This window comes from Schistocerca gregaria, chromosome 2, assembly GCF_023897955.1.
Source record: "Schistocerca gregaria isolate iqSchGreg1 chromosome 2, iqSchGreg1.2, whole genome shotgun sequence".
NCBI lineage: Eukaryota > Metazoa > Arthropoda > Insecta > Orthoptera > Acrididae > Schistocerca > Schistocerca gregaria.
The window spans coordinates 919,825,792-919,849,881 of NC_064921.1; the positions used below are offsets into that span (position 1 = coordinate 919,825,792).

General features: G+C 39.4%; 1 protein-coding gene across 1 annotated transcript in view; it reads right to left on the bottom strand.

The window, feature by feature from the left end:
- LOC126335351 (brefeldin A-inhibited guanine nucleotide-exchange protein 3) overlaps positions 1 to 24,090 on the bottom strand; it is a 295,547-nt gene that overhangs the window by 235,043 nt on the left and 36,414 nt on the right. Inside the window, exons 6-7 of the mRNA XM_049998536.1 lie at positions 6,897 to 7,029; positions 6,536 to 6,814 (exon numbers count right to left, since the gene is read on the bottom strand). Coding sequence (XP_049854493.1) covers positions 6,536 to 6,814; positions 6,897 to 7,029 — 412 coding nt within the window. The remainder of the gene's footprint in view (positions 1 to 6,535; positions 6,815 to 6,896; positions 7,030 to 24,090) is intronic.

Genomic DNA, 24,090 nt, shown 5'->3' on the forward strand with positions numbered 1-24,090 from the left:
ATTCTTGTCGATTGTTCCTTAATGCTCTCCCTGAAACTCCCCACAACCTCTGATTCTGTCAGTTTATCCAGGTCTCATCTCCTTAAATTCCCACCTTTTTGCAGTTTCTTCCGTTTTAATCTACATTTCATAACCAATAGATTGTGGTCAGAGTCCACATCTGCCCCTGGAAATGTCTTACAATTTAAAACCCGGTTCCTAAATCTCTGCCTTACCATTATATAATCTATCTGAAACCTTCCAGTATCTCCAAGCCTCTTCCATGTATAGAACTTTCTTTCATGATTCTTGAACCAAGTGTTAGATATGATTAAGTTATGCTCTGTGCAAAATTCTACAAGTCGGCTTCCTCTTTCATTCCTTACCCCCATTCCATATTCACTTACTACATTTCCTTCTTTTCCTTTTCCTACTCTCAAATTCTAGTCACCCATGGCTATTAAATTTTGGTCTCCCTTCACTATCTGAATAATTTCTTTTATCTCATCATCATACATTTCATCAATCTCTTCATCATCTGTTGAGATAGTTGGCATATAAAATTGTAATACTGTGGTAGGAATGGGCTTGGTATCTATCTTGACCACAATAATGAATTCACTATGCTGCATTACCCCTATTTGATTTCGTATTTAAAACCCTGTAATCACGTGACCACAAGTCTTGTTCCTCCTGCCACCAAATTTCACTAATTCCCACTATATCTAACTTTAACCTAGCCATTTCCCTTTTTAAAGTTTCTAACCTACCTGCTCAATTAAAGGATTCGACATTCCTCTCTCCGATCCCTACAACGCCAGTTTTCTTTTTCCTGCTAACGACATTCTCCTGAGAAGTTCCTGCCCGGAGTTCCGAATGGGGGACTATTTTACCTCCGGAATATTTTACCCAAGAGGACACCATCATCATTTAACCATACAGTAAAGCTGCATGCTCTTGAGAAAAATTACAGCTGTAGTTTCCCCTTGCTTTCAGCCCTTCGCAGTACCAGCACAGCAAGGCCATTTTGGTTAGTATGACGAGGCCAGATCAGTCAATCATCCAGACTGTTGGCCCTGCAACTACTGAAAAGGCTGCTGCCCCTCTTCAGGAGCCACATGTTTGTCTGGCTTCTCAACAGATACCCCTCCATTGTGGCTGCACCTACAGTAGGGCTATCTGTATCGCTGAGGCAAGCTTCCCCACCAATGGCAAGGTCCATGGTCTACATATATTGTAAATTCTCACTCCAAATCATTTCAGCACAAAAATGTTCAAATAATCTATGGAACCTGTACATTAAAAAAATAATAAACGAAAATAAAAATTAAAGTGAATGAAGAAATGTCAGTGGTGATCGTCCACGAGTCATTAATGATTACTGCCATGGGGACATCCAAAGAAACAGAAAAGAAATAAATAAAAAATATTCTAAACAATATGATTTTGTTATTTTAGTTCATGATTCTGATGTTTTTAATATTCTAGTAGTACACAGAACCTCAACCAATGCATTAAAGTGAAAACAACCCTGCATAAAGATTGTTGAAAGGAAAATTCAAACATCTAAGATAAAAGATAAAAACCACTAATAATTTAGGTCTCAAGTGATAGACTGACTAAAAAGAAAGAAAATCAAACTTACAGTAAACTGGAACAGCTTTGTGAAGAAGAGCAACTTTGCCACTTTGTGAATAAAAATATCGTTGACATCTTACCAAGTTCCTGGATCATCACATAAAGATGCCAATGTTTTCACTGCACAAGGCAACATTTAATGAAGGATATGGCACACGTTTTACATTTATTTATTGTTTCCTCGTCTTTGTCAGTGCTTTTCTTTCAGCAGAAACCAGGGTGGCAGACTACACAGAGCAGTGAAGAAGAGGAGGAGATCCTTGAAAAAGTCCTCTTATGTGGGGGTTGGGGAATGCCTCTTGATGCCCTTCATCTACGGCTCATAATGAAATATTTCTTGGATTCAGTGGGGAAACAAATTTCACTGGTCATACAGGTTTAATAAAAAGATTTGCACTGATTTTAACACAGTTGGTAAAGCTGCCCTGTTTGCCGGGTAACTTTGCCAAATATGTTTTTCACTTTTTAATACATAAGTAAGTTGTTATCTATCCACAGATTATGAAACTAGAGATCAAGGTTCATTTTTAGGATGGTTTCAAAACTGTTTGTTGCATTAGTAGGTAACAAACCAGGCTGAAGAAAAAAAAAAAAAATGTGGCAAAGTTGTCCCAGTTTAAGGTAAATACAGGAGTCACAAAGAGTAAAATGTAAAAATACAAGATGTTTTCTTATGTAATGATTGGGAAATAAATACAGCAGAATGGGTCAGAACAGTTATGGGTAACAAAGTGAAAAGTTTATTCTGTAGATAATTTATGATTGCATTTGCATTCCAATGGTACATACTTCGCTACTGTAATAACTGAAAACAACCGACCAAGAACAATACACCACAGAAAAATGTATACCACAAAAATTTTGTACTACAATAATTATGAAGATCAGTAGACAAGACAGATACATTAAAAAAATCATACATTCTGCCAGTGCTTGACCTGTAAAAAAAAGAGGTGGTTCCTGAACTGTGACCTTTCAGAGGGTGTTTTTGACATTAAGACTTCTTAATATGTTACTTTAATGTTTTTCTGAGCATTTTAAAAGTGTGAATACATTTGTTTTATATTGTGCTTCAACCCCAGCAAAAGTTCTATCACCCAAGATCTGAAAATCTGTGGTTCTGGATTCTCCCTGACACCATCAGAGGTACCGGTACAGTTTACTAGTGCGTATGTACCATAAAAAATCAAGCACTATGCTACGCACTATATATGGTGGACTAATGAATATTTTTGGAATGGCTCAGTCAACACTTAACCTTATGACCAATGCAACTAATTAGCAAATCATCAATTCAGATAAACTTGTTGCCTATAGTCCCCCATTCTGTGTTACCTAAATGTTTTTGGGAAGAGTTGCTATCGAGAGCCATGTATTTGATCAGTCAATCACTTACCGATCTGAAAAGAAATATAAACACTACGAATTGTGCACAGAGGACAAGCCAAATCCAAGCAGAGCATGTGAAGTTAAGGTTCAGACACTGAAACAATTGAGGGGAAAATGGGACCCAAATCCTAAGAAATATATTTTTGTAGACTATTGTGAAGGCTCAGAGAGTTACTGACTCCTATGAATAAGAAGATACTGACCAGCAGAGATGTTGTATTCCTTAAGAATTATAAAAAGTAAATAATAGAGAGTCATCAACAGTGTACAGCCACTTTAACAATCACTAAGTTTAAGAGATGTAATCCTCAAAAATAAAAAGCAAATGAAGAAGACGAAGAATAAAATGGTCAGGAATGCACAGGCACACACCATGATGATGAACTTCTAGAAGATGAAGAACTTATTTTAAGGCATTCTTCTCATGCCTCTCAATCTAAATAATACACTGCTAATGAGTTGCATGTAGCCCAATAATTTAATGATGAACGTACAACAGTTGAAGAGGTTGTGAGTAGTCCGAAGTCTTAACAATGGAAAGAGGCTATGGAAAGAAAATTAGAGTAATTCTTTTCAAAATCAAAAACACTTAAATGGGTTGAAATGCTATAGTGGAATAAGATCATTAAAGACATGATGCGAGTTTTAACATAAAAATATCTCTTGGTGTGTAGCACCAAAAAACAAATCACAACTAATAGTCAAGGGATATTCACAAAAAGAAGGTATAGAGCACAATAAACCTTTTCCTGTCAGTGACCAAATGACCAAATAGGTATCACACAGACAGCCTTTATCCCTTCCAATAAAAGAAGATTTATTAATTCATGCATAGACGTGAAGACAGCTTACATAATTGAGAAATTAAGAGGACGAAATGTATGTGATCCCACCAGAAGAAAAAGGAAATCTTGTCCAGAAAAAAAAGGAAGATTTGTTGATTGGAGACAAGTACTGATGAACTGAAACAGAGTGGACACTGCTGGAACATATATCGGCATGAAATCATCAAGCTATAAGGTAGATGCCAGTATTTATTACAAACAGAGTATAGAAGAGGTCAAAATAATGGCTATATGGGTGGATGATTTCTCCATTCTAACTAAAGATGAAAAACAGAAGAACAATTTTAAGAGACATCTCCAAACCAAGTTTAACATGCTTGACTTGGGAAAGGTAAAGTATTACTTGGGCATCCAGATTGTTAAAATAGGACAACAGAGCAGTTAAGCACAAGCTAATTGTCATATACAGACAAAATTTTGAAAAAAAATTGGTATATATAACAAAAACCCACTTCCATATTGATGGAACCAGGAGCTAACTTAGTGGCCAATGAAGCAGCTGTAGAGTGCAATGAAAATTTACTGTATTCGGAGGCAATAGGTAACTTTATGTATCTGTCACCAACTCCAAGGCCTGAAACCACTTTTCCCCACAGTTGTTATGAGCAGATTCTGCAAAAGTGCAAGAGAAAAAAACATTGGAAAATCTTTACAAGGATATTCAAATATCGTAAGAGAACCCCAAACTATAGGTTAATTTACAGTAAAAAGGGAAATATAAACACAAAGGTCATAATGATATAAACTGGGAAGTGGATTAGAGAAAAGATTTCCACTACAGGGTGTTGTTTAAGATTGATGGAAGGACTTCTATGCTGGTCCCACAAAAGACAAAAAAAGAGTAGTCTGAGCACTGCTGTAGAAGCAGGTTTGAGAAGCATTGTGGATAAGGACTCTAATGAGTGAGATAGAGCCTAACATCAGTATGAGCCCAACATCAGTACAAAAAACACCAAGATTTTCTGCGACAAGCGATCTATACACTCAGCCAACAGTGATGTCACTAGTGCCAGAACCAAATACAACAACATTTTATAAGCAACATTTTATAAGGGTTCACATAGAGCAAGAGATTTTTGCTGGTTTACTAACCAAACATTTAAAAAAGGACAAATTTCAGAAGCTAGTGGAACAATATGGTTTGACTTGGGAAAGTGACACCTGAAATATATACACACTGAAGAGCCAAAGGAACTGGTACAACTGCCTAATATTGTGTAGGGCCCCCACGAGCATGCAGAAGTGTCGCAACATGACATGGCATGGACTCACCTGATGTCTGAAGTAGTGCTGGTGGGGACTAACACCATGAATCCTGCAGGGCTGATCATAAATCTATAAGAGTACGAGGGAGTGGAGATCACTTCTGAACAGAATGTTGCAAGGCATCCCTGATATGCTCAGTAAAGTTCATGTCTGGGGAGTTTCGTGGCCAGCGGAAGTGTTAAAACTCAGAAGTGTGTTCCTGGAGCCACTCGGTAGCAATTCTGGACATGTGGGGTGTCACATTTTCCTTCTGGAATTGCCCAAGTCCATTGGAATGCACAATATACATGAATGGATGCAGGTGATCAGACAGGATGCTTGCCAATGTGTCACCTCTCAGAGTCGTATCTAGACATATCAGGGGTCTGTATCACTCCAACTGCACATGCCACACACCATGACAGAGTCCACCAACTTGAACAGTCGCCAGCTGACATGCAGTGTCCATGGATTCATGAGGTGGTTTCCATACCCATACATGTCCATCTGCTCTATACAATTTGAAACGAGACTCATCCAACCAGGCAACATGTTTCCAGTCATCAACAGTCCAATGTCAGTATTGATGAGTCCAAGTGAGGCATAAAACTTAGTGTTGTGCAGTCATCAAGGGTAAACGGGAGGGCCTTCCTCTCCAAAAACCCATTTCAATGAGGTTTTGTTGAATTGTTCACACGGTGACACTTGTTGATGGCCCAGTGTTGAAATCTGCAGTAATTTGCAGAAGGGCTGCAGTTCTGTCATGATGAATTCTCTTCAGTTATCGTTGGCCCCATTCTTGCAGGATCTTCTTCCAGCTGCAGCGTTGTTGGAGATTTGATGTTTTACCCGATTCCTGATATTCATGGTACACTCATGAAATGGTTGTGCAGGAAAATCCTCATTTCATCATTGCTTCAGAAATGCTGTTTCCCATCGCTCATTCGCCGACTGTAACACCATGTTCCAACTCACTTAAATCTTGATAACTTGCCACTGTAGCAGCAGCTGATCTAACAACTGCACCAGACACTTGTTGCCTTATGTAGGCATTGCCAACTGCAGCAACATATTCTGCCTGTTTACACATCTCTGTATTTGAGTATGTTCATCTATACCAGCTTCTATGCCGCTTTGGTGTATTTCGTGGTGTGTGTATGTCCATCCTTGGCAAACTATATGACCTCTCTGTGGTGTTGTCTTGGCAACCATATGTGCAAATTTTACGTAATGATGAGTGTTAAAATACAGCTTTGATTGTTCCAGCAAATTAATATTCAGAATTACTTATGCCCCTTATTATTTCAGTAAGAAATGTGAAAACACATAAACATAGCAGTTTAAAATTAACTCAAGGAAGGCTGCTTAAATTCAATTGATTTATTATTTATGGTATTATGTTGAACTTGTTGCAAGTAATTATGGCATACAAACAGTACCTGTAAACAGTCTTTGCTTCAGAACTGTTAAAACTTGGAGCTGTAGCTAGGCAACCTGAACCTCGGCCAACTTCTGTTTCATTCATGCCTCCTTTTTCCCTTGATATGATGTTTTTGTCAACACGAGGTGACCCAAGGAAGGCAATTAATGCTGGACAGAATTTCTGCCACAAAAATGTACTAAAATGCTTGTTATTATGTATCTGCTGAGGCAAGCTTGAAACAAGTGTGTGCAAGCACTCAAGCAGAAAAACAACACTGTTTCCACAACGACCAACTCTGTAAAGGATGAAAATAATGTTTAAATTTCAAGCACAGTGCATCCATCAATTATTAAATTGTTTATAAATTTGTTACTAACACTTGAGCCTCATCCATTTTGCTACAGATAAACTGCAATATTGGAATAACCTCATTGAAACAGGATACTCCAGAACTGACATCTCCTTCACCACACCTCTTCAAACTGCGGTCGAGTTCCTGAGATTCTTCTTCTACAAATAAACATAAAGCATATAATCAGTGCTATATTTTCAAAGTAACTTTCAAACTATAACTATCAAAGACCTACAAAGCAAGCAATGAGAGAGATAAATGAGATATGGTTCAGGTAGTTTAAAATGGGTTTGGGGAAATGGGGAGGTGAGGACGGTCATTACATATTACTTTTTCTTACACTACATATTCAAACACATTTATCCTGCTTAAAAGATGATAATGTAGCTCTCTAAAGCCAGTAAGGACTTCTCAAAGAGTCAATTCTGGTTGACTTTGGCTGCTACATCTGTGACATAGCATGAACTGCAACAACCACAATGTTTCCTCTGTGTGCACTATCTGTACTGCAGTCACAACTTTGTTAGTTTTAGAAAAAAGTTTTAAAAATTTTGGTATATGCCCTTTTGGTGTTATAAAGTTCACCTTAATCAATGGTTTTTCTTCTTTTTATATTAGTTATAACCGAATAACTCACTCTCTGATGTCCTTTGGTTCTAAGTTGTTTGATACGAGTCGCACTACATATGTGTATTTCATCGCACACTTGTTTTCATCAATCCATAGTAATTTGCCACTCTTGGGTCACAAAATTTCTTCCATGGTTACATGAAAAACTTTGTTTCAAACTATTATAGAGTAATGCCATCAAATATATTAGTTTCTACCAACATGTAGTAAAATACCTATTGTATCTATCATGAATTGTGTATTTAAGTTTTCATTTTGAAGTTGGCTCTTTGTGGATATACTGCAGCCTGCTTCTCCTTTCGCTTATTATACATCTATTACATTAACTTGATTACATGCTCTGGCTATGTTTCAAAGCTTATTATTTTAGATGATCTATGTTTCAAGAGCCAAACCCATTTTCTAGTTTTACTGTTTAAAGGGTGTTATTCGTGTCTTACAGTGCACTTTACTTCAATTTCAGAAATAATGCTGCCATTTGAAGATAAATTCCAAGATAATCAGATAAGTTTCATTTCTCACATATGTTCTACCTGTTGCCCTCATCATCAATGATGTTTACCCATTTCCACTTTCAATGTTGACACGTGACATCTTCGTCTTCTGTTAATTAATTCACTTTCACCACCAGCACTGCACAGAGAACTGCACGATTCTCTTTGTGGAAACAATGAGACCACTGACCAACAATCAGGGTATAAATTAACATGAAAATGTGGTTTCATTCAAATATGTTTACATAAGCATTACATTACAAGATTTTGCACTGGGTGATATTTTTGGAAACTCTTCAGGATGGACTGTTTTCATCATAATTTCACTTGAATTGTTTACAAATGAATCACTGTCATCATCAAAATCATTGTCATCAAAATTAATGTCGCTCTCATTTTCACTTAAGACATTCCTCTAAAAGCTTTACGCTCTCTTCCTCAGAAAGGAATGTGCGTGAAGAACTAGCCATTTCAATCCCTACTAACTCGAATGTAATAATTACAACCTCCCTCTCAACACGACTGCTACAGTTCAACAATGAGTTAACACAGACTTCCCTAGATGGCAGTACTATGCAGCACTGATGCCTTATACACTCATATTTGGGAATGTGGCATGTGAGAACGACGAGAAATCATGTTGAATGAGGTTCGCCATCAGAGAAACAACATTCGCAATGTCAAGTGCCACTCGCCGTTAACACAGAAATTGGATGATTTTTTTTCAGTTCCTACCAGAATGAATCGTCCTAGACCACACATCTCCTTTCACAGCTGGAATGGTGTTCCTGCCCTCTGCATAAGCATTTTATTTTCATGGCAACAACTACTTTCTATTTGATGTCTGTTACTTCAACACTAAATAATTAACTTGGAATTAATTTCAGGAGGCTCTCAACAGTTAGAGGTGCTTCCCAAATACATTATAAACTACTAGAAGCCATTTTGTAACACAAAACCTCCTTTGTGTTTACTCTGATGAGATAGCTTTCACAGAATTTTAAAATAATTGTTGTGACTTCTATTATCTAACATTAAGCATGAAATCTACTATTTACTTATTTGTATCTAACCCTGCGATACATAAAGATATAGGACAATTGTACATCAACTTGACTCTTTTTTAAACAGGTACATCAACAGCAAGACTATAAATTACTATACTTCAAACATAATTGAGTTTGGCTTCCATTTTAAACAGGTTTTAATGCTTTACCGTTCTGAGGGTGTCTACTAGGTTGTTGTGCAATTGCATTCTACTATGTATGACACTTATGAAAGAATACGTTCACATGTGAAATATACGAATGTTATGGAAGTTTCCTGTTCCATGACTATGCACACAACTGTTTTATTGACAAACCAGGGGAGAAGCCCTGTGCTGCTCAAGTACCTATTTACAACTGTGCATCCAAGCCCGTAACATGCAGCGTCTGGCTCTGTGCTTAATGTCCATGACATCATACATCCTGGACTATTAGTCGTGCAGTGATATAATATTGTAGGTACATTCAGCAGCATATGTGGATAGAGTCTGCAAAACTCATTGCAAAGACACTTCGTAGCCAAAAACTAATAATTTAAATGTCATACATGATGTTGCAAATTTCAATGCATCTCATTGCTTATGACATCATATCTCCTGAACTATGCGTCACACAATGATATGATTTTGCACTTACTTTCGCTGGTATATGTGTATACTGTCCGTAAAATGTTTTGTGAATACTGTTAGTAGTAATGAAGTAATAAATTATAATGTCATGTCTCAGGTGGGAGTTTTACTGCATGAACAACATAAAAGTCATAAGCAATAAATATTTTTGCTTTCATCATTCCAGATCAGTTGTCAATGAGAAATTTTTTTGCGGATGTTTGAAGTTATGTGTAGAGTGTGTTGCAAGTCACTAAGTGCTCTCATCCTCAAATACTGGATGAATAAAGTCTGGAAATCCACCCACTGGAGGTTTTTTCAACTTGACCTTAACCCCCACTCCTCTGAGAAGTGTCGCCTGACAGTAATATATACATATCATCAGGTTACCTTCCACTCAAAAGGCTGTTGCACTCAGCGACTGTTATACTGACTTGTAAATAATAGAATTCAGCTATCAGTCTTCCTTTTTAAATTTTATTAGCAGATCTAGATTTCAGCTAGAAACTAGCCATTCTCAATGCACTTTCATTTTTGATCAATGCATGTAATGCCTGTTGGTCGACTGAAATTTGGTCTAGTGCTTTTGGAGGAGATATGGAAGTGGCGGGCACGCTCGCGCACGCCCATCTCCCCCCTCCCCTCCCCCTCCACCCTCCACCCTCTCTCTCTCTCTCTCTCTCTCTCTCTCTCTCTCTCTCTCTCTCTCTCTCTCTCACACACACACACACACACACACACACACACACACACACACGAAATGTACATTTAAATGAGATGTATGGATTCCAAGGGCCAAAGGTATTTTATTACAAAAAATAATCCATGATTTCATGTCTACATGATTCAGGATTTTTAATGCAGGGCAATAATGAAGACTGCAACTCTAGTGTACCAAAATATTAATTCAGTACTTCACTGTAAGCTAAAGATACTAATGATACAGTTGTAATGGTTAGCTGGTACTCACTTTCAGAAGACACAGTTCGTAGTACTTCTGATAGAAAGTCTTAATGCAGAAAACATTAATTCTAGCTTTAAGAACAATGTGTTACTAGAATGGTAAGAGAGATTGGTTGGAAAGACTGGAAATGCCTTTTTTTTCTTTTTTTTTTAGATCCACCTGTTACAAGGATAAGGGCAGGCCAGGATCACGGACAAGGTGCTAGAGAGATTAGGAGTTAAAGGCAGTAAATTCATAGATACTGTCTCAAATCCAATTGAAAGATGACTGAAGAGACAGAGAGGGAAGTAAAACTTTTTTGCCCCCTGTTTTTTCATTATTTTCTATCTCTAATTGCTTTGTTCTTTCCATCTTCCACTTCTCTCCTTCTTTTAATCCATCTTTACTTCTCACTCTGTTCCTTTCATTGCCATGGATCTGAAGTTGGCAAAGCGTTTACCAACATACAGTCTTTGATCCCCAATCTCTTCACTGTCTTCTCCAACATCTTTGTCTCCCAACCTTCTCCAATCATCTCTCTTTTCTCCCTGATGAAGGAATGTGTAGTTCTGAAATCTAGGATTTCTACTTTTTACTTTCAGTGATTCTATCAACTGTTCTACGAATTGTGCCTCCCGAATCCAAGTACAAGGTGCAAGGAAGTACCCACACTTTTACATGCATTGCAGTCCTTGGCTACACACATGCATGCATGCATATTATGTAAGGTTATCTACCCACCTTCCATTAGTTCAATACCTCAATTCACCTGGATACTTGTCCCACCCACCAACATTTCATATTCATTTCAGTCATAATTAAGCCTCCAACTCCAGCTTGTTCCCTGATCCATCTGTTTGCTTTCCTGTTCTTATAAATACTTTCAAACATGCATCTAATCACTAATAATGCTCACTAAATGACATTCAGGTTTTGAATGTTTTATTCATAAAAAGTAAATTTTGAATGTTTCGCTCATAAAAAGCCAATTTTGAATATTTTACTCATAGAAAGTCAGTGTCTCAAAACTTCCCTTTTCAAATGCACTGGAATTTTTGTTTTGAAAATTGTGTGTAGTTGGTCAAAATATTCAAGGTCACTGTTGTTCTTCTGTTTATTGCTTTTGCTGTCCATTTAATAATTGTCTCACTTCATTTTTAATTTGTACAATTCTATACTTGATATAATGATTGTACATTGTTTTACTCTCTTTATAATTGATTTTCATGGCAACTTTTTATCAATCTCTAGTAAGCTCTTCCATTTGTTGTTGAAGGTTACCGCAAGAAGTGCAATGTCATCAGCAATAGGTGGGTATACGTCCTCAAGTTTTTGTGTCAAAATGAATGATCCTTTAAAATCTGAGTGTGCAACTGCTGAAATCTTGATTCTTCACCTGATATTTCACTCATACAGCTTTCAGCCATCTTACGAGAAGCCAATGGACTGAAGCTACAGTACTTGTTATGGCCTTTTAAACATGCAGACGACACCATTACACATGCAGCCTCAGATACACCAGTGGCACAGATGTCATTCAGTGGAAAAGAGCAGTGCATAAACTGAATGTATGGTTAGTTAGTAGATTAATGCTGGGTTATCGATATTTAGTTAGTAGATTAATGCTGGGTTATCGATATTTTGTTAGTTGCTGTACTGTAACAATGTCCTTAAGAGTTTATTAACAAAAGTGCCAAACTCCATGTTTGGTCCAGGGTGAAACCTTTATATCTGTTAATGAAATTTTGTGCCTAATGAATTTCTACTGATTTCTTCATGATCAAGTTCCAAAAAGATGAAGTTGACGCTAAAATTTTGACATTATTATACCACATACAGTGACCACTGTCAAATCAGTGCTTTGCCACAGTTGATTTATTGGGCTATAAGAACTGGATTTGATTTTTGGTGTTCTATGCACCTTTCATGGATCATGTACAATCTGTCAAATATATGAAAGGATACACTCATAGGGGATCTTGTAAGCTGCAGCCTTGATGAACATCAAACCATCCTTGACAGAACCCAAAATGGCTGCTGTCTTCAGTGCAGGGCAAAAAATCACTTTCACTTTGTTCTTGGAGTGGATGACGACAGGATTCCCGCATACAGTGGGAAAGCCACGGATTCAAATTCCTTTATTTCATATTTCTCACTTCTGAAGTCTACCTTAGATTTCATTAATATCACCTTACATATCTGTTGTGGAGAGTCAACATTGCTTCAAAAACTGCTTTTAAATATGAAAGCTCATATGCACATTGTTCCCTTTAGTGATGCTATGTGCTCTGTTGAAAGAAAGTTCTGAGAACATTCCTCATACAGTAAGGGTGGTGGTAGCTATTTCCATGTATACAGCTTGTTCAAGGAAGAGGAAATTAGAAAGAGGAGATTAGTGTTTAATTTCCCATCGACAAAGAGGTCATTAGAGATGGAGCACAAGCTTGGATTAGGGAAAGATGGGGAATGCAATTGGCCGTGTCCTTTGAAAGGAACCACTCCGACATTTGCCTGAAGCAATGTGAACAGCTTGTTCAAACATGTTTTTGCTTGACTTATTTTTAATCTGATAATTTTTTTAAATTTTTTTTTCTTTGAGGAAAGTCACTGGAATCTGCTAGTTTGAAATGAATACTATTTTGGAGATATGTTGATGACGCATTTGCACTGTGCGCACATCCTGAAGATACGTTCCAGGGATTTTGAAGCATCTATATTGCATCCATGGAAATATTCAATTGTAATTGGTAACTGAAAAGCAGGGATGTTTTCCATTCTTTGATGTTTTCATTCAGTGCAAAGAAGAGGAAACATTGGGACACACAATTTATAAGAAACTGACTTCTAGGGACTTCAAGTCTCCTTGTCTAGGATCTGAGTGGAATTGTGATCTTTGGTGTAAATGTGTTCATCATGTTCCCATCTAACACAAAGCAAGGAATCAAGAATCCTTGATTATTCCAAAGAAAATTAAAAATATACTTTATTAGCCACTACTTCCAAAAATTGGCCAGTTATTAAAATTCAGGTATTGAAAATTCCTGTTAGCTGCAGGCTGGTAAAAGCAGCAGAATAAGTAGTAGGCTCTTAAAAAGGATATCTGTTGTTAAAGATCCAGGCAACAGTTTTATTTGAAAAAAATCATATAATTGAGTACATATTAAGCTACATATAGAAGATAAGTGGCAGCTATTTAATCTAACTGAGGAAGTAGCAACCTTTTTAAAAGTAGTAGCTTTACTTACAACTTACTAGGTTACATTCAGCTGACGTAAACACAACTAGTACTAAGTTGTATAGTGATAGTTTATTGTCGATACGTATATGTCAAATTCAAATGTCCCTCGCCTCATCACTGCCCCAATGTGATACACACACGAGTCAAAAAGATCTTGTGTTTGTCTCCACCTCACGTCAGAGGCATTCACATGTATGCTTTGCTTCGGAGCACACACATCACCTGCGATTTGGTCATACAGTAAGCATGGCGTCACAGTATTTGTTTGAAGAACAATGAGATATGGTTTTTGTTTATGGGATATCCAATGGTAATGTTCATGAAGCTGGAAGGTCATATGAGGAAGGCGCCCAGAAAGAAGCCACTCACACCCGGAAACATTTACAGAAATTCACCGGAGAGTTGGCGAAACATGCTGGATAGCGGGATATCATGGTGATGCTGGAAGACCTCAAACACAACAGGATGCTGCATCTGAAGAGAGTGTTCTTGAGCACTTCGAGGAAGCACCTATGACAAGTACTCGAGTGGCTGGACATGACATAGGGGTCACTCATTGGTCAGTCTGGGAGGTTTTGAGGGATGACGGCCAGTATCCATTTAGTTTCCACCCTGTCCAAGACCTGAATCCTGTGGTGGACTATGAACACAGTGGTTTCTGCAATGCGCTGCATGAGATCCCGACTTCCCTGCCATTGTGTTGTTTACCAACGAGTGCACCTTTCATCGGCATGGCCTTTATAACACTTGAAACGTTCATTACTGGGCAACGGGAAATCCTTACATCACATATGTCCATGGACACCAGGAACAATTTGGGCAGGCTTTGTGGGTAACCATCTCATTGGGCCAGTCCGTCTACCTCCTCAACTTACTGGAGCAAATTACCTTCAGTTTTTGCAAGGAACTGCCTGCTGGAAGATGTTCCCCTGGACATATGGCTACACGTGTGGTTACAGCATGATGGGTTGCCCCCCGCCCACACATAACAGTTGCGCTGTGCACTGATATTTAAATGAACTCTTCAATGGCTGGGTAATTGGCACAGGTACTCAAAGGACATGGCCCCTGTGATCACCAAACCTCGCACCACCAGACTTTTTTCAGTGGGGATCCTTCAAGGTTCTAGTTCACTAAGAAACAAAGAGGAATTAATGGATCACATTCAACATGCTGCCAATCACATCAGGGCAAAGCCAGGCATCTTTGAAAGCATTCGTCAAAACGCCGTTCAACATTACCAAGCTCGTGTCACGTCAGAGGGTCGCCAGTTCGAGCACCTGCTTTAAGTGAACAATGTCATAGCTACAAAAAAGGCCCTTTTCAAGGCTGACACAATTTGTAAAAGACTTTCTGTATATAAACTAACAGCTGTTAATGGGTTTCTTTGATAAGTATTATCATGAAGCTACAACGGATGTGTCAGGACCCTGGCGGATTTGCCCCCAGGCCCCATAGTGGAAGGCTGGCATGCTACCACCAAGCGTGCTGGCCACCTTGAATACATCATGATGCAGACAAAGCATTCGTGGCCATGCATTGTCCAGAGCATCTGGCAGTTTGTTTTGTTTACTTCATATTCTCACTATTTTCAATCATGTTAGTTACCTTCCCACAACCTTTCGTTGTCACTTCAGAACAGTTTTATTTTATACAGCATATTCTATCATTTTAACATTATTGTTTGCTTGAAACTCAAATGTTCTCCTAAATAGCTACCTTCTTCCTTTTAAATTTTTTTTCCTCTTTGCTTCTGTATACAATTTCTCTGTTACTTGAGAAAATATAGACAGTTCAGTTTTTAGTTCCATTCTGTCCTTGCCAATTCTATTATCTGTTTATTTTCTTACTGGAGAATGTGTTACACACATGCATCATGCTCCTCTTGGCAAATTGTGACATAGAAGAAGGTGTAATTAGATGAATGACGAACACCAACTTCACTTAACGAAGGTTTATGCAGCACTTGCACATACAAGAGCGTGGAGCGAACTGCCTCCGGCCCGAACACATACGGTATACATACAGTTACAGAACATTCCAGTACAACGATTCTTGACATTTTTGAATACTTCTAGTATGTCCTCGAACTGAGTATAGAAATTAAAATTTTTCAGTTCTGGTGCATTTTGAACTCACAACCCTCCATGCAACAGTCCAGTATCATAACCACTACACCACGATGACTGTGCTACTCAGCTTCTTCTGAGACATTGCTCCCTCCTTAAGAGAACAGTGTCTCAGTGTTACATCCTCCTTGTCCAGGAACGAGTCAACAGTCCTGCATATTCCAACTCCCGATGACTGATGTTCGCCCTTACGGTGATCTTAGAACTTCCTTTGCCACTATGCTCTTTGTAACTTTCCGCTTGTTGACTGTTGCTGGAACTTTGAATTTACCCTGAATTGCAATATCCTTATAGGGCTTCATCGAAGAATGTGGACCGTATCTCTGATCTTTCAACTTCATAAGTAACATCAGACATCTTTTCTACAACCTTATAAGGTCCAAGGTAGTGCCTGAGGAGCTTCTCAGAGAGACCAACCTTCCAAACAGAAGTGAAGATCAAGACAAGGTCACCAGGCTGGTAGACAACAGGGCAGTGGCTCATATCATACCTTCGGCGATCATTTTTTTCAGCCTGCAGCTTGTGGAGTCGAGCTAACTGCCAAGCTTCCTCAGCTCTGGTTAACACCTGGCCAATGCAGTCGTCATCCACGTCATCAGGATGTAATGGTAACACAGTGTTCATTGTCATAGTTGCCTCACCAGGATGTAATGGAAACACAGTGTTCATTGTCATAGTTGCCTCACGCCCATGCACCAAGAAAAATGCCATAAATTCTGTGGTGTCTTGTTTGGTGTTGTTGTAGGAAAACGTCACGATCATCCAAGTTGCTCTGCTTAACATTGATAGCAAGTCAGCCAAGGTCTTATTAAAGGGTTCAGTAATCCCGTTAGTTTGTGGATGGTAGGCAGTTGTCATTGATGAGTAATGTTGCACCAACAGTTCATCTCTGTCACAAGACTCAATTGAAAAACTTTCCCTCAATCTGTAATTAACCACCTTGGTACAACGTGCTTTAATACAATGTCTCCCACAATGAATTTGGCTACCTCAAATGCTTCGGCTGTTTCCACGGCTTATGTAATGGCATAGAATGTCAGATAATCAGTTCAAACAATGATCCATCTATTGCCACTAGCAGATGTTGGAAATCGTCCGAGGATGTCAATCCCAACATGGTGGAAAGGCGTTTCGGCTGGTGGAATTTGAGTCGGCCAGGTGGTTTCTGAGGAACCACCTTTCTCCTCTGGCACTCGCGACAGTGCGACACGTAGTGACAGACACTCCTAAATAAACCTGGCCAGAAAAATCTCTTCTGGATCTTATCGTATGTCTTAATAAATCCTAAATGTCAGGCTTCAGATGTTTCGTGGAATTTCTGTAGAACATCTGAGCACATTTGTTTAGGAATCACTGATAATCACCTCTTTCCAAACGGATCAAAGTTTTTCTTGCAAATTAATCCATTAACGACCTTAAACTGTCCTTTCACATCCTCTGACTAATTTAAGGCAAGCATAATTTGAGATATCTTGGCGTCCTTCTTCTGCACAGCAGAGAGATCCTGGAGTGCTGCAAGCCAGTCACTATCTTCATCAAAGTCTTGATGGTCTTGCACAGAGTTTCTCGAGAGACAGTAGGCATCTAGGTGTTTTCTTCCACTTTTGTAGACTATGGTAATGTCATACTCTTGAAGACGTAGTGCCCACCTGGCAAGTCGTCCTGTTGGATCCTTAAGACCTGTCAATCAACAAAGTGAATGATGGTCTGTAAAAGCTGTGAATGGCCTTCCATAGAGATACTGCTCAAATCTGCACATGACCCAGATCACAGCAAAACATTCTCTTTCTGTAGTTGAGTAGTTTCTCTCGGCTTTTGTAAGTGTGCTAGAAGCATAGACTATAGCCTTCACTTTTCCATCCAAAATTTGTACCAGAACAGCACCAATCCCATACTCACTGGCATCTGTGTGTAATTCTGTTAGTGCTCTCTCATCATACAGACCAAGTACAGGGTCAGTCATCAGAGCTTTTCACAGCACATTGAAAGAGTCTTGTTGAGCACTACCCCAGATAAATATAGCATCGGCATTTAACAACTCTTGGAGTGGCCCGGCTTTGATACAAAAGTCTTTGATAAAACGTCAGTAATAGGAACATAATCCAAGGAAGCTTCTCACATCTCTAATACTTTTAGGAATAGGAAATTCTGTTATAGATCTCACTTTTTCTGGCTCTGGCCACACACCTTCATTTGACTCACAGTGTCCACCTATTTTGATTTCTTTTGCTCCAAAAAGACACTTTCTTAGATTAATTTTCAGTCTGCCTTGTTGGAGACACTTAAGAACAGCCTTCAGTCATTTTACGTGTTCATCAAGTGTCTCTGAGAACATTATAATGTTGTCTAAATAACAAAGACTTAAAAGATTATCCATCATCCGTTCAAAAGTTCCTGGTGCATTACACACACCAAACAGCATGACCTTAAACTCATACAGGCCCTCAGGGGTGATGAATGCAGTTTTCTCACGATCAGTCTCATCTACTTCAATTTGCCAGTATCCCGAGTACATGTCCATGGTTGAGAAAAATTTGCCCCCGTCAGACAACCTAATGTGTCATCAATTCGTGGAAGGGGGTAAATGTCCTTCTTAGTTATCTTATTAAACTTCCTGTAATCAACACAAAAGTGCCAATTGCCATCCTTCTTCCTGAGGAGAACCACTGGTGATGACCATGAGCTCTGCGAAGGCTGAACGATGTCATTCTTCATCATTTTCTCTAGCTCATCACGAATTATTCGACGTTCCATTGCTGACACACAGTATGCTCTCTGGCTTATTGGTTGATGGTCTCCAGTGCTAATCCAGTGCTTCACCATCAATTTGTCTAATTTGCTCTTCGCCTGTGGATTGAAGCACTAAGAGAACTTTTGAAGAATGGCAGGGAGCTGCTTCTGTTGTTTATTTGTGAGATCTGGTGATAGCCAAGTTAGAAGATCTTGTCTCGTAGTGGTAGCGCCAATTTCGCCCACAGGCTTGGCATGGGAGGTTTCTATGACGCTCAGCTGTTGGGCAATTAACGGCTCAGCGTTTGCTACACACATGTGTCTTGGAAGGATCTGCAGTTCTCAGCGACAGTTAACTATCCAAAATTCACCAAATCCGTTCTTAAATGAGATGACACAGGCTGGGATGACCAAGTTATTCTTCAGTGGTATGCTTCTCTTACATTCAACTACAAGACCCTTGGTTGATGCATGGCATGACACATGATAGTTGCCTTTCCAGCACTGACTGCAGGAATAATCACTTCATTCAGCACACTGTCTCCACACACTCAGATGAGCAACTTCCTGTCCATGGCATCTCATCTCGTCTAGCATAATCTTCGAGCAACCACAATCTATAATTGCCTGAGAAGCTTTCAAAAAGTCCCATCCGAGAATGACATCATGACTACACTCTCGTAAGATCATGAATTATAAGGGCTGTGTAAGGCCACTTATACTCATGTAAATGACACATCTTCCGGTGGGTTTTACATATTTCCCATTAGCCACCTTCAGCAGAGATGTTTTGCTGTCAACGAATACGGTTTTCTGCAACTGGCGATGGTACTTCTCCGAAATGACTGCATATGATGCTCCAGAGTCCACAAGAGATTGGGCTGGTTAGCCATCCATAAGGATATCAACATAGTTTCCTGTCATTTTTGTAGTGATCGATGGTGGAGGATTTTTCTCTTTGGCGGCCTCACCTCCAAGGAAGGTTGCACCCTTCAGTTTTCCGGGTCGTGGCAGCTAGGTGATCGGCTGGAGCTTCCTATGGACGCCTGTTGGGGAGCATCCTCTCCAGCAACTAGCTTGTGGTGATAGTGACCTACATTGTCTTACTCCCACATCTACTTATTCATCTTCATCGTCCCGGAGTTGTGCTGGCTAAGATCAGTCTACTGTCTTCTGGCAAGGGCATCATCAAATATCTGCTGCCTTTCTTGACAATAGCACAGCACATGTCCCAGTTGTCCACAGTGAAAACATACTGGTTGGTTATCCTGGGTCCTCCAGACGTCAGTTTTCCTTGGTGCCCAAACAGGTTCCTCATGCGGCACTGTAGGAACGTAACTTCGCCTGGGCCTCGACTTTTTCACTGTCTTAAAGGAAAATGAAGGACAAGAGATCGGATGCAATGTCTATTCCACTTGCTCTCAAGTGCCTTCTGAACTTCCTCTCTCACTATCTGATGAAGAACACTTGTGAAATCAGCTCCTTCCTCCATCACAGACATCGGTAAGACGTTTGGAAGCCGTTCAAACTTCTTGCGTGTAATTCTTTTTTGACGCATTGTCTCGATATACTGTTACCGTTTTTTGAAGTATACTGGCACCATTTTATGAAGTCGTCTGCTGTCAAAACCTCCTTCAGGAGTAGGGCTTTATACATGTCATCAGCAATACCCTTCAGGAGATGCGAAACCTTATCTTCCTCCTTCATTCTATGATCCACCATTGTACACAGCTCCAAGACGTCTTGAATGTAGGATGCTTTAGTTTCTCCTGGACACTATGGCCTGCACTTTAATTTATCTTCAGCCCTGCACTTTTGTAGTTGTGTGTCACCGAAATCCTTTCGCAGTTCTGCCTGAATACTTCCCAGCTTGTGAACCTCATACCATTGTTTGGCAGTGCCCTCCAAGTAGAAAAATAAGTTAGCCAAACACACGGTGTCATCCCATTTGTTAAATTTGGCTATCACTCATATACCTTCAGCCACTTGTTTGGATCTTGGCCATCGTCACCAGAGAACCCAGAAGGATGTCTCATGTGGTGGCACACAGTTGCTGTCATTGTAACATCCTCTTCTTCTTCCGTCTCCGACAGACTGTGATCTGTTGAATAAGGCTCCAACTCGGGTTTCTCACTATGTAAATGATGGCTCTGTCATGGCCTGATGTGAGCCACTGTGTCGTTGATAACGTGTGCTATCACAAGTTCCAATACCCAGTGCCTCCACCAGAATAATGTCATGCAGAAGAGGGTGTAATTAGATGAATGACAAACACTAACTTCACCTAACGAAGGTTTATACAACAGTTGCACATACAAGAGTGCGGAGCGAACTGCCTCCGGCCAGAACACATATAGTATATATACAGTTACAGAACATTCCAGTACAATGATTCTTGGCATTTGTGGATACTTCTAGACTGTACTTGAACTGAATATAGAAATTAAAATTAAATGAAACAATAAGTTTACTGTTACCAGTCACTGTTTATTTGTTTCCACGACGCGTTTCGAAGGTTTAAACCTCCATCATCACGTGGATATACATCAGTTAATATGGCATTTGTGTGTTTGTGTTGTGTTACGATTTCTTTGGAGGAAGTTGTGACACTGTCTAGTGGAGAAAACAAAACAGTATTTCAGAACTTGGTCTGTTTTGACAAAAATTGAACTTGTATCTAGCAGTAAACATAAATTAAGTAAGATAAAGTACCTCCAGTGGTCACAGGATCCTTTCACAGTCGTAACACATCACATGAACACTATCATATTGTATAAACAAATATGGCGTCGTAATCTATTCGGTGCATGGATCGTACAGCAAAAGAGAAAACGTTCTCACAAAGTCCAGAGAATATACGTCCTAACAACATTATTACAGAAAACTTTTTTGAAAGATTTGGAGGTGTTGAACATTTGTTGTTGTTGTTGTGGTCTTCAGTCCTGAGACTGGTTTGATGCAGCTCTCCATGCTACTCTATCCTGTGCAAGCTTCTTCATCTCCCAGTACCTACTGCAACCTACATCCTTCTGAATCTGCTTAGTGTACTCATCTCTCGGTCTCCCTCTACGATTTTTACCCTCCACACTGCCCTCCAATGCTAAATTTGTGATCCCTTGATGCCTCAAAACATGTCCTACCAACCGATCCCTTCTTCTAGTCAAGTTGTGCCACAAACTTCTCTTCTCCCCAATCCTATTCAATACCTCCTCATTAGTTACGTGATCTATCCACCTTATCTTCAGTATTCTTCTGTAGCACCACATTTCGAAAGCTTCTATTCTCTTCTTGTCCAAACTAGTTATCGTCCATGTTTCACTTCCATACATGGCTACACTCCATACAAATAGTTTCAGAAACGACTTCCTGACACTTAAATCTATACTCGATGTTAACAAATTTCTCTTCTTCAGAAACGCTTTCCTTGCCATTGCCAGTCTACATTTTATATCCTCTCTACTTCGACCATCATCAGTTATTTTACTTCCTAAATAGCAAAACTCCTTTACTACTTTAAGTGTCTCATTTCCTAATCTAATTCCCTCAGCATCACCCGATTTAATTGGACTACATTCCATTATCCTCGTTTTGCTTTTGTTGATGTTCATCTTATATCCTCCTTTCAAGACACTGTCCATTCCGTTCAACTGCTCTTCCAAGTCCTTTGCCGTCTCTGACAGAATTACAATGTCATCGGCGAACCTCAAAGTTTTTACTTCGTCTCCATGAATTTTAATACCTACTCCAAATTTTTCTTTTGTTTCCTTTACTGCTTGCTCAATATACAGATTGAATAACATCGGGGAGAGGCTACAACCCTGTCTCACTCCTTTCCCAACCACTGCTTCCCTTTCATGCCCCTCGACTCTTATGACTGCCATCTGGTTTCTGTACAAATTGTAAATAGCCTTTCGCTCCCTGTATTTTACCCCTGCCACCTTTAGAATTTGAAAAAGAGTATTCCAGTCAACATTGTCAAAAGCTTTCTCTAAGTCTACAAATGCTAGAAACGTAGGTTTGCCTTTTCTTAATCTTTCTTCTAAGATAAGTCGTAAGGTCAGTATTGCCTCACGTGTTCCAACATTTCGACGGAATCCAAACTGATCCTCCCCGAGGTCCGCATCTACCAGTTTTTCCATTCGTCTGTAAAGAATTCGCGTTAGTATTTTGCAGCTGTGACTTATTAAACTGATAGTTCGGTAATTTTCACATCTGTCAGCACCTGCTTTCTTTGGGATTGGAATTATTATATTCTTCTTGAAGTCTGAGGGTATTTGGCCTGTCTCATACATCTTGCTCACCAGCTGGTAGAGTTTTGTCATGACTGGCTCTCCCAAGGCCGTCAGTAGTTCTAATGGAATGTTGTCTACTCCGGGGGCCCTGTTGCGACTCAGGTCTTTCAGTGCTCTGTCAAACTCTTCACGCAATATCGTATCACCCATTTCGTCTTCATCTACATCCTCTTCCATTTCCATAATATTGTCCTCAAGTACATCACCCTTGTATAAACCTTCTATATACTCCTTCCACCTTTCTGCCTTCCCTTCTTTGCTTAGAACTGGGTTGCCATCTGAGCTCTTGATATTCATACACGTGGTTCTCTTCTCTCCAAAGGTCTCTTTAATTTTCCTGTAGGCAGTATCTATCTTACCCCTAGTGAGATAAGCCTCTACATCCTTACATTTATCCTCTAGCCATCCCTGTTTAGCCATTTTGCACTTCCTCTCGATCTCATTTTTGAGACGTTTGTATTCCTTTTTGCCTGCTTCATTTACTGCATTTTTATATTTTCTCCTTTCATCAATTAAATTCAATATTTCTTCTGTTACCCAAGGATTTCTAGCAGCCCTCGTCTTTTTACCTACTTTATCCTCTGCTGCCTTCACTACTTCATCCCTCAGAGCTACCCATTCTTCTTCTACTGTATTTCTTTCCCCTATTCCTGTCAATTGTTCCCTTATGCTCTCCCTGAAACTCTGTACAACCTCTGGTTCTTTCAGTTTATCCAGGTCCCATCTCCTTAAATTCCCACATTTTTGCAGTTTCTTCAGTTTTAATCTACAGGTCATAACCAATAGATTGTGGTCAGAGTCCACATCTGCCCCTGGAAATGTCTTACAACTTAAAACCTGGTTCCTAAATCTCTGTCTTACCATTATATAATCTATCTGATACCTTTTAGTATCTCCAGGGTTCTTCCACGTATACAACCTTCTTTCATGATTCTTAAACCAAGTGTTACCAATGACTAAGTTGTGCTCTGTACAAAATTCTACTAGGCGGCTTCCTCTTTCATTTCTTAGCCCCAATCCATATTCACCTACTATGTTTCCTTCTCTCCCTTTTCCTACACTCGAATTCCAGTCACCCATTACTATTAAATTTTCGTCTCCCTTCACTA